Raw genomic sequence first — 15,797 nt, 5'->3', positions numbered from 1 at the left:
GAAACCTGCTGCTTCTGCATTTCTTTGTCCTACTTATTTTTTGTCGTCGTATTTTCCGATACTAGAGATCTCTGATCTGCTTCAAGACTTTAATAACAAAGATGAAATTTAATGTTAACATTCTTGATAACATCCTACTTAATAAAATGAATAAGAAAGTCTAAGAAACCAAATAACTCTTTAACCTAGTTTTCATTTATTTATTTGTTTGTTTATTGTCTGTATTGTCTTATCGCAGGAATTAGTCCACTGCATTCTTGAATCTGATTGGTCGGAAGGCGATGCAATTTTTGACACAAGTGTAGCTGCAGATCAAAGGTCTATATCAATGCGTTCATTCTATTCCATTATCGTTTCCAGGGTAACAACTTACACAAAGGTCTTATACAGGGGACGAGTAAACAAACAGAGGTTTTTATTGCTCTGATATGCTGTGGAGATGTACGGAAGGATTCTCACTAAGGAGTAACAGGACAGCTGTGTTTTTGTTTCATTTATTAACTTCATTAAGAACGAATGTTTACAGCTGTTATAACGTAAGTGAGAACCGGTACTAAATTGTCTCTATGATCACCATGCTAATCATCTGTACGTGATTGCTACTTAAGCCTTGATTGATAAAAATAATTTTATTTTTCCCATGTCTGTTCAATAAACGATATATACAATGATTTATATAGTACTGGCATTATTAAAGCATTTACTACTACTACTACTAATAATAATAATAATAATAATTATTATTATTATTATAGCAATACTACTACTACTACTACTACTACTACTACTACTACTACTACTACTACTTCTAATAATAATAATAATAATAATAATAATAATAATAATAATAATAATAAGAAGAAGAAGAAGAAGAAGAAGAAGAAGAAGAAGAAGAAGAAGAAGTCGAAAGACAGGAACACAATGCAGTCAGTTGTTGTTTTAAAGCCGCGTGTTACAACGAACAAGACTGTGATTGGACAGGGAACCTGATAATCATGGCTCAGGAGGCGGGATTTATTGGAACGCAGGCTGCGCGTTATAGAGAGAGAAAGAGAAAGAGAGGGAAAAAATAGAGAGAGAGAGAGAGAGAGAGAGAGAGAGAGAGAGAGAGAGAGAGAGAGAGAATATGTTTACGAGCTCCGTCCTGTAACCTCAGCTTTACTCCGGAAATTTATTTGATTCATTTGTACTTTAAATAACTTTGGACTCCAAACGTTCTCAGCTGTGTGAGTGTTCAAGGTAAGTGTACACTTATATGTCCCGGTGTGTGTATGTTTGTGTGTCTATCTGTGTGTGCGTGCGTGTGTGTGTGTGTGTGTGTGTCTATCTGTATTTATCTGTGTGTCTCTATCTCTGTATTTATCTCTGTGTGTGTGTCTATCTGTGTGTGTGCGTGTGTTTGTGTGTCTATCTGTGTGTGTTTGTGTCTGTCTATCTGTGTGTTTGTGTGTGTCTATCTGTGTGTTTGTGTGTTTGTGTCTATCTGTGTGTGTGTTTGTGTGTTTGTGTCTATCTGTGTGTGTGTTTGTGTGTCTGTTTGTGTGCATACGCGCTCGCCGGCGCCCGAACGAGCGCTCGCGTTTGACTAACAAAATGTCCGATTAAAAGCAAAGTAATTAATTAAATGAGTTACTAACGCGTTGGTTTTGGGTCGAAAAAAAGGGACAATGGGTAAAGAAAGAAAGAAAGAAAGAAAGAAAGAAAGAAAGAAAGAAAGAAAGAAAGGCAGGTAGGCAGGCAGGCAGGTGCGGGCGGAACCGGTAGCTTTCTCATGTCTGCAGTGTGAAATATTGTCATGTGGAAACTCCAGTTCATCCTGCTGTACTCTCAGGTCTCAGGTCTCAACACACCCTCATCAGGTCTTCACTGGCTTATTATACACGCTCTTATTATACACGCTCTTATTATACACGCTCTTATTATACACGCTCTTATTATACACGCTCTTATTATACACGCTCTTATTATACACGCTCTTATACACTTTACTGGCTCAATATTCCACTTTAATGCAAACAACGACGGAGAAATGTATTAAACTTAAGATGCTGTGCAGAAGTTAAAGTACTTCACATTTCCTTACACATACTTACCTGGCAGGGGCAATACCATGATCAAGGAGGTGGTTTGCCCAAAGCGAGGCTCGGCCATTGCACTCGGGCTGTGCTGACCTTTGTGAATTCCCCGAATGCGGGAATCTCGACTGCATAATTTCTGTTGGAAACGTCGTGGCCTAAAGGTTAGAGAGACTGACTCGTAACCCAAAGGTTGTGGATTCGAGTCTCGGCCCGGCCACGACTGAGGTGCCCTTGAGCAAGGCACCGAACTGCTCCCTGGGCGCATTTATTCAGTTCTTATGTCTAGGTATTTAACACTGCTACTGCAATCATCATCATCACAATAATAATAATAATAATAAATAATAAATATTTTGATTGCATATTTCTTTGTTTTAAGGTGCAGTCCTTGTTTATCATAGATATATTTGGGTAAAATTAAACGTATTTTCTTTTAAAAGTGACTAAGCAGGTTTATTACATTGAAAATATAATACATTATAAAGCTTTACTCTAAAAACAAAAGCTCTAAAAATCATTTGTGCACAATATCAAAACTTCCAGGTAATGTAATATTGTAAACCAATATTGTTTTTGTTTTGTGTTTGTTTTATTCTGAAAATATAAAATAATAATAATATTTGATGACCAGAATATGGTAATAATTTTGCAAAGAATAAAACAAACTGCTGTAAAGAATTTGTTGAAGGTTAGAAATATTTTAGAATCTGAACAGGAAAACAAAATACCAAAATAAAAAAACAAAAATAAAATGACAGGTTCCACAAGTTTTCACTAAAGATTTATTTGATTCCTTACTATCACTCGTCATATTTAAATCTGCATTTAAAAGCTTTCAGGGATTTTAATAGCTTTTATGACGTAATTTTTGTGTGTAAAGTTAGAAAGTGCTGGAGATTTTTTCTGGTAGTAAGTGCTGGAGATGGGTTATACTGCTTCAGAAGATCAGTAAGATATACAAGAAATGAACCATTTAGCGCTTTGTACGTCATCAGTGAAATCCTGACGATGTGAAAAACGTTAATAAACAGCTAATGTGAACTGAATAAAACTGGAACGATGTGAGATGACACTTTTTTTTCCTGGTAAGTATGTAAATGTGCCACAGTCAGAAATAAGCAGAAATGTTTTCATATTTCAATGTTATTGTCCACCGCTCAAACCTTATCGCACACTTTCTCACAAACTAGCCTTGTGGGCTTTAAGCTCCGCCCACTTCACAAGCACCGAGAACTTGTTTATTGATACATTAATATGTTAATATGATGCTAATGGAACATAATTTTATCCCCTTGATGAACTTTATTAAGTTTACATTTCATAAAAGTACTACATACACACTGCATAGAGTGGAAACACTTTAACTTATGTTGTATTTTTATATACATTTTCACCAGTGTTGTTTATTTATTTATTTTTTTGTTTGTTTGTTTACTGAGTTGACCGAAATTATTTATTTAGTATTTACAGTTTCATTATTTTTAATTCCTGTCCCTAGAAAGAAGGAGCTCACAAAGGAGTAAAAAATTACACCGACATTTCTTTTGTGTTAGATTAAAAAAAGCAGCATCCACAGAGTAGATTTTTATTTTAATCAGTCTACAAATGTATGCATATTTAATTAGACCATTCCTCATTTGAGTCACTAAATGTTCAAAAGTTTCATTGGAAAAAGTACTTTTAGCATTCAACTGAAAAGGCATGAAAAAAAGGCAAGACAAAAAAGGTATGAAAAGTAAAGACAGAAAGTGACACAGAGTTGGAGAAGGAGATAAAAAGATGCTGATGTTTTTGTTTTTTTACGGAGAGTTATCGAGCACTGAAACCTGTGACTGATGGAAATCTGGATTTAATTCCACTGTTTATTTTGACTTTTATATGCAGGAGTTTCCTCCATTTCTCACAGAGTTAACAAAAAATATTGTTTTGTTTGCTCTTGTGATTATGTGGCTGACAAATGTAGGGGTGTGCAAACTTTTGCAAACTCCCTTAAAACAGTAGTATTTAGAGAATGGTACAACTATGAGCAATAGTGCTTAGTAACTGGTTGTTGTTAGCATTAATAATTCTTGAAAGGTTTCTATGAGCAGTAGTGATAAGTGATTGGCTGTTAGGAGGAATAGTGATTAGTGATTAGTTTCTATGAGCAGTAGTGACTGGTAGCTAGAAACAGTAAAGATCAGTGATTTGTTGCTTTTATCAGTAGTGATTAGTGAATAGTTGCTATGAGCAGTAATGAGTAGTGAATGGTTGCTATGAGCAGTAGTGATAAGTGAATGGTGGCTATGAGAAGTGGTGATTGGTGAACGGTCGCTTTGAGCAATAGTGATTAGTGAATGGTTGCTGTGAGCAGTAATGATCAGTGATTGTTTACAAGGATCAATTGTGATCACACTAGTGCTTTTTACACACTCCAGCTGTATTATATCATCGTAACAACACCCAACGCACATTATCAGAGCTGGAGCGGCGTATGAAATATAGGACAGTTTATAAATTTTGTTTCAAAAGGATTTGTGAAAACAAAGTTTCATAAATAAAATTTTCATAAATATATATTTTTAATAAAGTTGCTAAAGGAGTTGTTGGTACCACAGCAGGACAAAGATAGCTAGCAGACAGTTTTAGAAAATGACCAAATATTCTTCTATTTAGATTTACATGTTCAGTAGTAATGTAGTTCCTACTAAAGGCCTGTGAAGCTGGTCTGAATTCTGAAGGCCTCAGCGCTCATGAGCTCTCATGACCTTGTTAATGGTGTTTGTGTTTTGTGTCTGTTCCTGACAGACATTGCGCTATGTAGCTTTAATGTCAGATTTGAGTTTCTACACAACCGAGGTGCTTTCCAGTGGTGCAGTGAGTGGCTCTGATATCACACGCTACAAACAGAGCAGCACAGAGAGAGAAATCCCCTCAGTATCGCTCACTCATCACTTCACAGTCTGACTTTCACTGCTTTTGCATCTGCAAGAAAAAGGTCAAGTGTAGATTCTAGCACTGTGCCAGATTGATCACTCTCTGCTCACAAGTGAGATTCACTTCTTTTATTCAGCTTTAATTGTATTTCCTGTCTGCACTTGACATTGTATTTAACAGAAATAGAGATTTACTACTTAAAAACTTTTTCATCCTTCATTAACAAACAAACGGGACACTTTCTGTGTATATTGTGGCTGTCAAAGTCTTACGGTGTCAGCTTTTTTTTTAAACATTATTTACAAATGTCAAGATGTCTGTTTTTTTTGTCTGAAAGGAATAGTGGAGGTTGAAGTAATTCTCTTATTACTGTAAATATCACAAGAACATGTTTTAAACAGAATTCATAGAAGTGGGCGGGATTACACAGAGCAGAGATCAGTGATTGGTCGCTAGGAGCAGAAGTGATAAGTGATTGGTTGCTAGGAGCAGGATTGATCAGTGATTGGCTGCTAGGAGCAGGAGTGATCAGTGATTGGTTGCTAGGAGCAGGAGTGATCAGTGATTGGTCGCTAGGAGCAGGAGTGATCAGTGATTGGTTGCTAGGAGCAGGAGTGATCAGTGATTGGTTGCTAGGAGCAGGATTGATCAGTGATTGGTTGCTAGGAGCGGAGTGATCAGTGATTGGTTGCTAGGAGCAGGATTGATCAGTGATTGGTTGCTAGGAGCGGAGTGATCAGTGATTGGTTGCTAGGAGCAGGAGTGATCAGTGATTGGTCGCTAGGAGCAGGAGTGATCAGTGATTGGTCGCTAGGAGCAGGAGTGATCAGTGATTGGTCGCTAGGAGCAGGAGTGATCAGTGATTGGTTGCTAGGAGCAGGAGTGATCAGTGATTGGTTGCTAGCAGCAGAAGTGATCAGTGATTGGTCGCTAGGAGCAGGAGTGATCAGTGATACATGTTTATATATAATTTTATTTAAAGATGCATAAATGTTTAAACCCTAGATGTTTGTCCTTAAGCATTTGTAATCACCGTGTTGGTAACTCCTGGGATGTTCATATTTATAAATCTGGAAGTGGTAATTACGATTACAGGTGTGAAATGGAGGTGAGCGTTCACTTAATTAACTACAACAATAGTATTTTACCTTCTGTTGATTCTACCATTTTTTTTACTAACCCGCCTCCAACTGGGAATATCCTGAGTTTCCCACTTGTAATAACGACTTTGTGGTGGCGTTCCTGTGCGTTCAGTTCATAAATTCGGTATTATTGTTTTACTTTGTTCACCTGTATTTATATGTCACTGTGTAGGTTGTAAAAGGCCCAAGATCAAATAAAGAAAGAGTTGATCAATGATTTGTTGTCAACATACGCAAAAATGACTTGATGACCAAATCCTTAAATTCATTACAGTATTCTCTCCTTTTTATTTCTCATAGTCATTAAAAATGTACCTCAAAAGTTATAAACCTATTTCTGTGTATGTTGCTACTGGATGCTTGAATTTAACTTGGGATCAATAAAGTCAGTCTCTCTCTGTGTCCAGAGCGACTTACATTATCTCATTTTTTATGTAATTAAGTGTTAAGGGCCTTGCTCAGGGGCCCAATGGTGGCAGCTTGGTGGACCTGGGATCGAAAGCTACCACATGGCCCACTCAGATACACACATACACTACATTTATATGCACAAACACATGCACACAAACACACTCGCACACAAAGACACACACCTGCAAATGCCTTTCCAGTGAGACAGCTTTAATTTTTGGAATGCTATTTATTTTCTGTCCCTTTGTGTGTGTGTGTGTGTGTGTGTGTGTGTGTGTGTGTGTGTGTGTGTGTGTGTGTGTGTGTGTGTGTGTGTGTGTGTGTGTGTGTGTGTGTGTAGAATATATATGTTGTAGTGCCAGTAATAGTGACACTATGTACATGTCTAATCACAGAATTCACTCATACACACACCACACTCATACACACACCACACTCATGCACACACACCACACTCATGCACACACCACACTCATAAACACACCACACTCATAAACACACACACCATACTCATACACACACAAAAACCACTCATACACACACCACACTCATGCACACACCACACTCATAAACACACACACCATACTCATATACACACACACAAAAACCACTCATACACACACCACACTCATGCACACACCACACTCATATACACACACACCATACTCATAGACACACACAAAAACCACTCATACACACACCACACTCATGCACACACTACACTCATATACACACACACGCACCAAACTTGCAAATGCCTTTCCAGTGAGGCAGCTTTATTTTCTGGGATGGCGTTTGTTTTGTTTTTTGCCCCTTTGTGTGTGTTTGTGTGTAGAATATATATGTTGTAGTGCCAGTAATAGTGACACTGTATGTGTTTGATATTATAGATCAGTTTCAGAGACATATCTATTCACAGAAGTGACATTTGAAATGAATATTTATGTGTAATTAAAGATTTAATCCTTTAACCTGTTTGAGACTGATGGCAGTGTTTGTGGCAGGGTGTGTGGCAGGGTGTGTTCACAGTGTGCACGTATTCACAGGATCATGGACCTATTGAGGCCTTGAGATGGTGTCGGTCTTTTAGTCATCGGAAGAAAGATGTTGCAGAATCTGCTCTCCTCAGCCGCAGCAATAAATCCGAGGTAGACGCAGTTCTTTTCTTCTTATTTACTGATGGGCTTCATTTCACTCACAGAAACGTCACAGTGTTTTTACTGTCTCTTGAAATTAATACCACAGCACACACACACTGACACACACACAGACTCACACACACACACACACACACACACACACACACACACACACACACACACACACACACACACACACACACAAACACACTGACACACAAACACACTGACACACACACAGACTCACACACACACACACACACACACACACACACACACACACACACACACACACACACACAAACACACTGACACACAAACACACTGACACACAAACACACTGACACACACACACACACACACACACACAAACACACTGACACACAAACACACTGACACACACACACACACACACTGACACACACAAACACACTGACACAGACACTGACACACACACAGACACTGACACACACACACACACACACACTGACACACACAAACACACTGACACAGACACTGACACACACACACACACACACACACACACACACACACACACACACACACACACACACAGACATATCACACACTTACACTCAGACACTCACAGACACAGTTTCACAGACTCACACACAAACTGACACATCACACAGACACACACACACTCTCACAGATTCAATAACTGACACACACATACAGACACCTACAAATACACATATACACTCACTCACACACCACACACACACACACACACCTACAGATACACACACACACTCACACAGACACCACAGACAGACTCTCTCTCACACACACACACACACTCACCTTACCTCGAAACCACAAAATGTCACTCCTCTGTCCTGAAGATGTTCCCATGCTAGAAAACTCCCACGCTACAAAGCGCTGACACTCATGACCCCAGAACACACTCAGACACACACATTCGTACACAGGCACACAAACAAACACACACGTTCAGACACACACACACACACACCCATTAATTCATTCATTGTAGACCTGAAATATTAAAGCCACTATTAAGAGGGGGAGAAAACTGCTAAGAACAGCCAGAGAAAAGGAAAATCATGAATAAAAATTAACAAGGAGAAAAGAAGAAATATATATATATTCATCAACAAATTAACTAAACTAATTTGCCAAAGAAAACAAATTTATCACAGATTAAAAAAAGTTTGTCTGTTTTGTGCTCCTGTTCTCAGTATGTTCTCACTAATGTACACATGGATTTATTTAAACAATTGTGTTTGGGCTATAATTTAAAGGATGTAATGTTAGTTTAATTCTTTAATTATTTATATTGTTAAAATCCACCACATTTTCCTTTTTGTTTTTGTTTTTAGCTCTCATTTCCATTCACTGAACTTCCCGGAGGAGAACGACGAAACCATGAGTAAAAGCGACTTAGAAGCTCTGCTCTGTTCAGAGTCTGTGTCTGATGTCAGCGGCGTGGAGTCTCAGCCTTTTCCCGCTCCAGCTCGGTCGCCCTCCGGTGGCTCGGCTGCGTCCCTTGACCTCTGTGACAGCGTGAGCGACAGTGACAGCAGCAGCATGCAGTCCAGCTACGGGGCATACCAACCTCGTCTGGGCCTGCCTGCAGGGTTCAGCGCCCAGACGCCTTTCCCCAGCCAAGCTCAAAGCTTCTTCAGCACACTGCAGTCTCCTAAAGATCAGTGGCTCCACTCCAGCTCATTTTCAGGCGGGTTCTCCAGCAGCGGCCATCCGTCCTGCCTCGTGTCTGGAGATTACTGTTCTTATCAGAGCAAATCCTGCTGCTCACACTCTCTGCCAGATGGCCACAGCTCTGACCCTGCCAGCCTGGAGCAGCCTCGCTCACTGCACTCCATCCCCATGGATTTAGCACAGCAAAGCTACTACCTGCCCCCCTGCTCCTCACACGGGGCCCCGTGCTGTGGGCAGGGCCCAGGACATGCCTTCTGGATGAATCCGAGACCGCATCCTGACATACGCTACCACATGCCCTATTCATCTTCCTGTAAGTGTGCATAAAGGTCTTGTTGTGAGCCTTCAAGAAAAAGGAGATATATATATATATATAGTGTCAGGGATGGTTTCTAGAATATTATGTATTTTTGCAGAATATTAAAGCCATGCCTAGAAGATGGAGAGAAAACAAGAACAGCAAGAGAAAAGAAATAATTACAAATAAAAATAATAGATGTGGGAAAAAATTAAACAAAACCAATTTAGTCCAGATAGAAGTCTGACAGTGAGCTCTTAGAAAATTAAATTTAAATAAATAAATAATGTGTTTAAGACATGTAACTGCCTGGGAAAAAAAAAATCTGAAATATTCAGCTCCATGTTCATTTATCACTTCTTGACTTTTGATCATTTGCACTTTTAAGCATGGGGTTTGTTTGCTTACATTCAGAAATGTATTATAGGACAAGCAGGAACAGGAAGTTCTAATCAACTCCTGCCCTTTTCTTTTTTCTTTTTTCTTTTCACCTGTACGTCCCAGAAGGCTGTGTATTATATAACGTGTCTCGGCTTGGACTCACATCTGTCCCTGTGCCAACATGTCCTGTCTTTAATAGACTGAACTCAGTGTCTGAAAAACATGTTTATTCTCGTGTCACGTATTCAACGGCGTCGTCTTATTAAGTCACCTGATGTAAGAAACCGTGTAAATATCCATACGAGTGACGATATTCATACAGGAGACAAGTGCTAGAAGTCCCTCGTATTCACAACCGGGTTAAATTCAAACTCAAATTTAATTATATTTAATGCTTTTTATGACTGCCTCTCATGTTCTGTCAAAAACATTTTACACCACAAATAAACAATTTCTAGTATTAGAAAGCTGTATTTGTGATAGCGTTTATTTTCCACATTTTCTCCACTATACAGTTACAAACAGAACAGTACTTATTTCGGTCAGCAGGTGGCACTGTTTTTAGTATAAGGCACCATTCATTCATTCATTCATTCATTCATTGGAAGATTTGGTGAGGTAATAATAATGCAACTGTTGGTGCGACATAGTTTCAGGGGGCTAAAACTTTCGTCCCTTCCAGGATTAATGCCCCTGGTACAGAATAAAAGAGTAAAGTAAAGGAATAAAAATAAGGCACAAGTGGGTAGAATATAAAGAAGGAATAAATCTACCAAAGAATATATCATAAATAGAATCACAAGCAGAGGTAGAGTTGAGTGTGATGCAGGTTTTGTTGTGTGCGATGTTCAGATTTCTCCCAAGCAGAAGAGCTCGAGACTTGAGATCTCAATGACCATCGATTTTAAACCTAAACCTCACAAAAACATGATGATGACATGCTCTGTGTCATGACTTACAGGTTCGGTGTCAAAACCAGATGATTCGTAACTTTTTTTTTGCAAACATTATTTTTTTCCCTGAACAGGATGAAGAACATTTTAAATTGATTAAAAAAAAAACATTTTTATGTGCAGTTTTAATGATACAAAGACTTCAACAGCGACTCGGCTCCTTACACGGAGGTATTCTTACACAGACTTAGACTCCAGAGCAGCTTAAACATTAATAAACTAAACCATCAGAGATTTTCCTCAGGTTCACTATCGAAGGACTTTTTAACGTCAACTTTAACTTGTTAAAATGGTTTAGAAATCTGAAAGATGAGGTTTGTACTGACTAATTCAGAAGACATCAAATAAACCTGTATAGTAAAATAAGACTAGACTCGAGGCACTGAGTTGCTGCCACATGATTGGCTGATTAGATAACTATATGAATGTGTAGATGTTCCTAATAAAGTGGACACGATTGTATATTGTTCTGTATTTTGTTAAAAAAATATGATTTTCTTTAATAGACAGATGATGTGTTTTATTCGGTTTCTAATCATGTTGTGCGCTCTCTCTCTCCCTCTCTCTCCCCTCTTGCTCTCCCCCCCTCTCTCTCTCCCACTCTCTCTCTCTCCTCTTGCTCGCTCTCCCTCCCTCTCTCTCTCTCTCTCTCTCTCTCTCCCCCTGTCCCTCTCTCTCTCTCTCTCTCTCTCTCTCTCTCTCTCTCTCTCTCTTTTCCCTCCAGTCTCCAGTAACAGCAAGCCATCAGACCCCGAGCTCAACCCTAGGTACTGTTATCTTGTTTGTAAGCTCGTCCTTCAGTAAATCTTGTTCTGAGATCTTTGTCCTTCTTCATGCAGTGAAAACTCTTTTGTGTGTTTGTGATTATTGTGTTCTTCCCTCTGAAAGCAGACACAAGTCCTTTTACACTCAGCCAAAGAGTGTTCCCAGCACCGCACCCCTCTCATTAGAGCAGAGTGAGTTTCTGAACAACAAAAGCACAAATTATGCACTGTGTGTCTGAGTGTGTGCGTGTGTGTGTGTGTGTGCGTGTGTGTGTGTGTGTGTGTCTAACAGGAAAGAAATTTTACCTGCACTAAAAAATTAAGAAACCTGTTTATTCTGAACTCTTTTATCACAGACATCAAAGGGCAGAAGTTTTAAATTAGTAATGATAGATAGATAGATAGATAGATAGATAGATAGATAGATAGATAGATAGATAGATAGATAGATAGATAGATAGATAGATAGACAAAAGACAGACAGATGGTTATGTACAGAGAGCTGAGTGGTCCAAACTTCCTTCACCTTTGTATCACATTTAGATAAGTCCCTTTGGTTGCTATAGAAACGCTAACACTGTCAGGACTGCTGTTAAAGACAACTAATCAACACTTTATAGTAGTTATAGTGTTTCATGATGACTGGCTTTTTTTTTTTTAATTCTTCCTTGCTCATTTCAGGGAAAGTTTTCGTGACTTACGAAGCCGACAACGAAAAACACGTTAAAGAGGTCATCAATTTTGTGGCACTGCTGCGGCACAACGGCTTCTACACCCACGTAAGAGAGAACGGATTCAGACTTCAGAGCGTGAAGCTGGGGAACGAGGAATAGTTCATCTTTTTCATTTTTTTTTCTCCAGATTGCATCAGCACTAAGTTAATGATGCCCCCGCCTTTAAAAAAACCCCAAAGAGCTTTTCACCTTGGACTGCAGGGTTTCCTGCAGAAAATGTGTTAGTTAAGGTGTTAGGGTTCGGCGGGTGGGTGGGTGGGGCTAGCGGCGCTTCTTTGTGAGATAGACCACAGACTCTGTACTACATTTAACATTTATTTATTTAATACTAAATATAACATTTAAATAACATATAATAATAAATAAGAAAGTGCAAAACAACATTCAAAATTTTGCAGACACGCGTTTTAATTATCCTCTAGACAGTGACAGACCACGCCTTTCTCTCATTTCGGCCGTTGTGAAGCGTATGCGCTATTCTCCAAGATGCACTTGACGGCCTTTTGTGCAGCGGAATATTCATTTTTTTTGGACAATTTAGTTAAGGCGGTAGGGCTTCCGAGCTTAGGCGGGCCGCCTTAACTGAAAAGCGCTGCGGGAAACCCTGGACTGACTTTATATCTGTGTTCCTTATTTAATTAATGTAAGACAAGCGAGTGGCCGGAATTCATTGCAGTATCTGAACTGACTGCTCTGTGTTTCAGATCGACATGTTTGAACAGCAGTTCAGGAGCATCAGTAAGATTGACTTTATGGAACGGTACATTACTGAGGTAAGCTTACTTTTATTTAACAGTGAAACTGTCTCGAATTTCAGCTAACAGCACTGACTTGTGTTAAAGTGCAAGATTTAAACACACACTAGCTGGATGTTTAAAGTCTCTTTCTAGTTTCTTTCTATAGGTACAACAGTTTCAGTTTGTAACTCTGCTGAACTGGGCATAATTTAAAACTTTCTGTAGTGAGAAGCATCAGTCTGCTTTGAGTTGGCAGATGTGTTAATCTGCATCGAGTTGTGAGGCAGATGCGTTAATCTGCATCGAGTTGTGAGGCAGATGCCTTGAGAGGAACCGGACTCAAAGGGGAACCCAAACTCATATGGGTGACACTGGTGGTGTGATTACAAATATACAGTCAAACAAGTGTTGAAGGCAGATGTGTTAATCTGCATCGAGTTGTGAGGCAGATGCGTTAATCTGCATCGAGTTGTGAGGCAGATGCGTTAATCTGCATCGAGTTGTGAGGCAGATGCGTTAATCTGCATCGAGTTGTGAGGCAGATGCGTTAATCTGCTTCGAGTTGTGAGGCAGATGCGTTAATCTGCTTCGAGTTGTGAGGCAGATGCGTTAATCTGCTTCGAGTTGTGAGGCAGATGTGTTAATTTGCTTCGAGTTGTGAGGCAATGCGTTAATCTGCTTCGAGTTGTGAGGCAGATGCGTTAATCTGCATCGAGTTGTGAGGCAGATGCGTTAATCTGCATCGAGTTGTGAGGCAGATGCGTTAATCTGCATCGAGTTGTGAGGCAGATGCGTTAATCTTCTTCGAGTTGTGAGGCAGTTGCGTTAATCTGCTTCGAGTTGTGAGGCAGATGCGTTAATCTTCTTCGAGTTGTGAGGCAGTTGCGTTAATCTGCTTCGAGTTGTGAGGCAGATGCGTTAATCTGCATCGAGTTGTGAGGCAGATGCGTTAATCTGCTTCGAGTTGTGAGGCACATGCGTTAATCTGCTTCGAGTTGTGAGGCAGATGCGTTAATCTGCTTCGAGTTGTGAGGCAGATGCGTTAATCTGCTTGGAGTTGTGAGGCAGATGCGTTAATCTGCTTCGAGTTGTGAGGCACATGCGTTAATCTGCATCGAGTTGTGAGGCAGATGCGTTAATCTGCTTCGAGTTGTGAGGCAGTAAGATTGAAGTCTGAGTCGAGTTTTGTCAGATTCATTGAAGTCTGACTCGTGTTGTGAGTCAGAAGAATTGAAGTTTGAGTCGAGTTCTGAGTCAGAAGCTTTAGTCGGAGTTGAGTTGCCTGCCTTAAGCAGTGAAGTCAGTTATATCTCATTTCTCTCGTGTGTCGTTGTCTTAGGGCTTTACATTGCACTGATCTGAAACCAACTGAATTCATGTTTTTTCTCTTTCTTCTGTCTGAATATTTCATCTTTGCCTGTTTAGAAAGATTATCTGATCATCATCATCATCAGCCCAAAGTACTTTGAGATTGTGACTAATGCTTCATTATGCGTGGAGAACGATGAAACACTCAACACCGTCTATATCCACAAACAGGTGAGATTTACTCTTAAAAAAACTTTTCTCTTTGTACAGTTCACTCAGTTTATATTCTTCACTGAGTTCTTTGTCTTTTATCTTACAGTTACAGAACGAATTCATACAGAACGGCTGCAGGAATTTCAGATTCATCCCTGTGTTGTTTCCCGGTGCCAAGAGAGTAAGAATTGTTTGTTTATATTTATATTTTTTATATTTTTATTAGAACATTTGTATGCAGGTGAAGATTTAAGTAGAAATTGGTGGTAAACCTTTGGCTTTGGTTTTACATAATCCTTTGGCGGGTAAAAAAAAAAAGTTTAAAATCAAAGATCACCAGATCAGCAATTTCTTTTCTGACAACAGTAACATGTTCTTACCAGTAGTTGCAAATCCTACGTAACCTTCTCGTCCTTAGTGCCATGTTCCTGCCTGGCTCCAGAACACACACATCTTCAGCTGGCCCCGAGACAGAGACGACATCTTGCGACGGCTCATGCGAGTGGAGAAGTACAACCCTCCGCCCATAGGGGAGCTGCCCACCATCGTCTCCATCCCCATATAGTGAGCGAACGAAGCGTGAGACGCTGTAAATGCTGGAGTCTTTAACCTGCATTCTGAGCCAGAAAGTGGACTTTGGACCCTTTTGAACCAATATTTGTAACTGTTTAGCTACTATTTAAACCTGTATACATAGTTTCTGTCATGTACATTTAACCCACACACCTGTTTAAATCTCACGGGTCTGAATAAGAGCAGAAAAATAACCTCTGATGTGCGTCTTCAGCCCCAGAAGGTTAAAGGTTTTGTAAACTCGTTAGCATAGAAATGACCAAAATCTCAGAGAACACGGAGGCGGTGCTAAATAAATGATTCACTTATAAGAAGTAGATTAAAAATATCTGTATTTTTTTTGTCACATTTTGTGTGTTTTTCTCTTTTTCTTCCACACGTCTGCAGTGCTACAGCTTTGTCATTTAGTTCTGAGAAGCTCTCAGATCGGAGCGTGATTGTGATTG

The 15,797-nt window shown here is 39.5% G+C and overlaps 1 protein-coding gene and 1 pseudogene across 4 annotated transcripts; both read left to right on the top strand.

Moving 5' to 3' along the window:
* Nucleotides 1-1,063: 1,063 nt before the first annotated feature.
* traf3ip2l (TRAF3 interacting protein 2-like) lies at nt 1,064-15,699 on the top strand. 4 transcript variants are annotated; one of them, XM_027138692.2, is made up of 10 exons: nt 1,064-1,239; nt 7,552-7,695; nt 9,051-9,703; nt 11,747-11,789; nt 11,911-11,978; nt 12,468-12,565; nt 13,225-13,293; nt 14,683-14,796; nt 14,885-14,959; nt 15,197-15,699. In XM_027138692.2, exons 2-10 carry the CDS (start codon nt 7,652-7,654, stop codon nt 15,341-15,343), a joined length of 1,311 nt encoding a protein of 436 aa, XP_026994493.1. In that variant the 5' UTR covers nt 1,064-1,239; nt 7,552-7,651; the 3' UTR covers nt 15,344-15,699. The 4 variants fall into 4 exon arrangements, with proteins under 4 accessions (XP_026994493.1, XP_026994494.1, XP_047670261.1 ...); XM_027138693.2 differs by having other exon boundaries at nt 1,065-1,239; nt 7,594-7,695; XM_047814305.1 differs by having other exon boundaries at nt 1,066-1,239; nt 7,594-7,695; nt 11,914-11,978.
* Nucleotides 2,086-2,232, top strand: LOC113653681 (annotated as a pseudogene).
* Nucleotides 15,700-15,797: the final 98 nt, after the last annotated feature.

This window comes from Tachysurus fulvidraco, chromosome 5 (genome assembly GCF_022655615.1).
Source record: "Tachysurus fulvidraco isolate hzauxx_2018 chromosome 5, HZAU_PFXX_2.0, whole genome shotgun sequence".
NCBI lineage: Eukaryota > Metazoa > Chordata > Actinopteri > Siluriformes > Bagridae > Tachysurus > Tachysurus fulvidraco.
The sequence above is the reverse complement of the archived record's forward strand: the minus strand, read 5'-3'. Positions and strand labels throughout refer to the sequence as shown.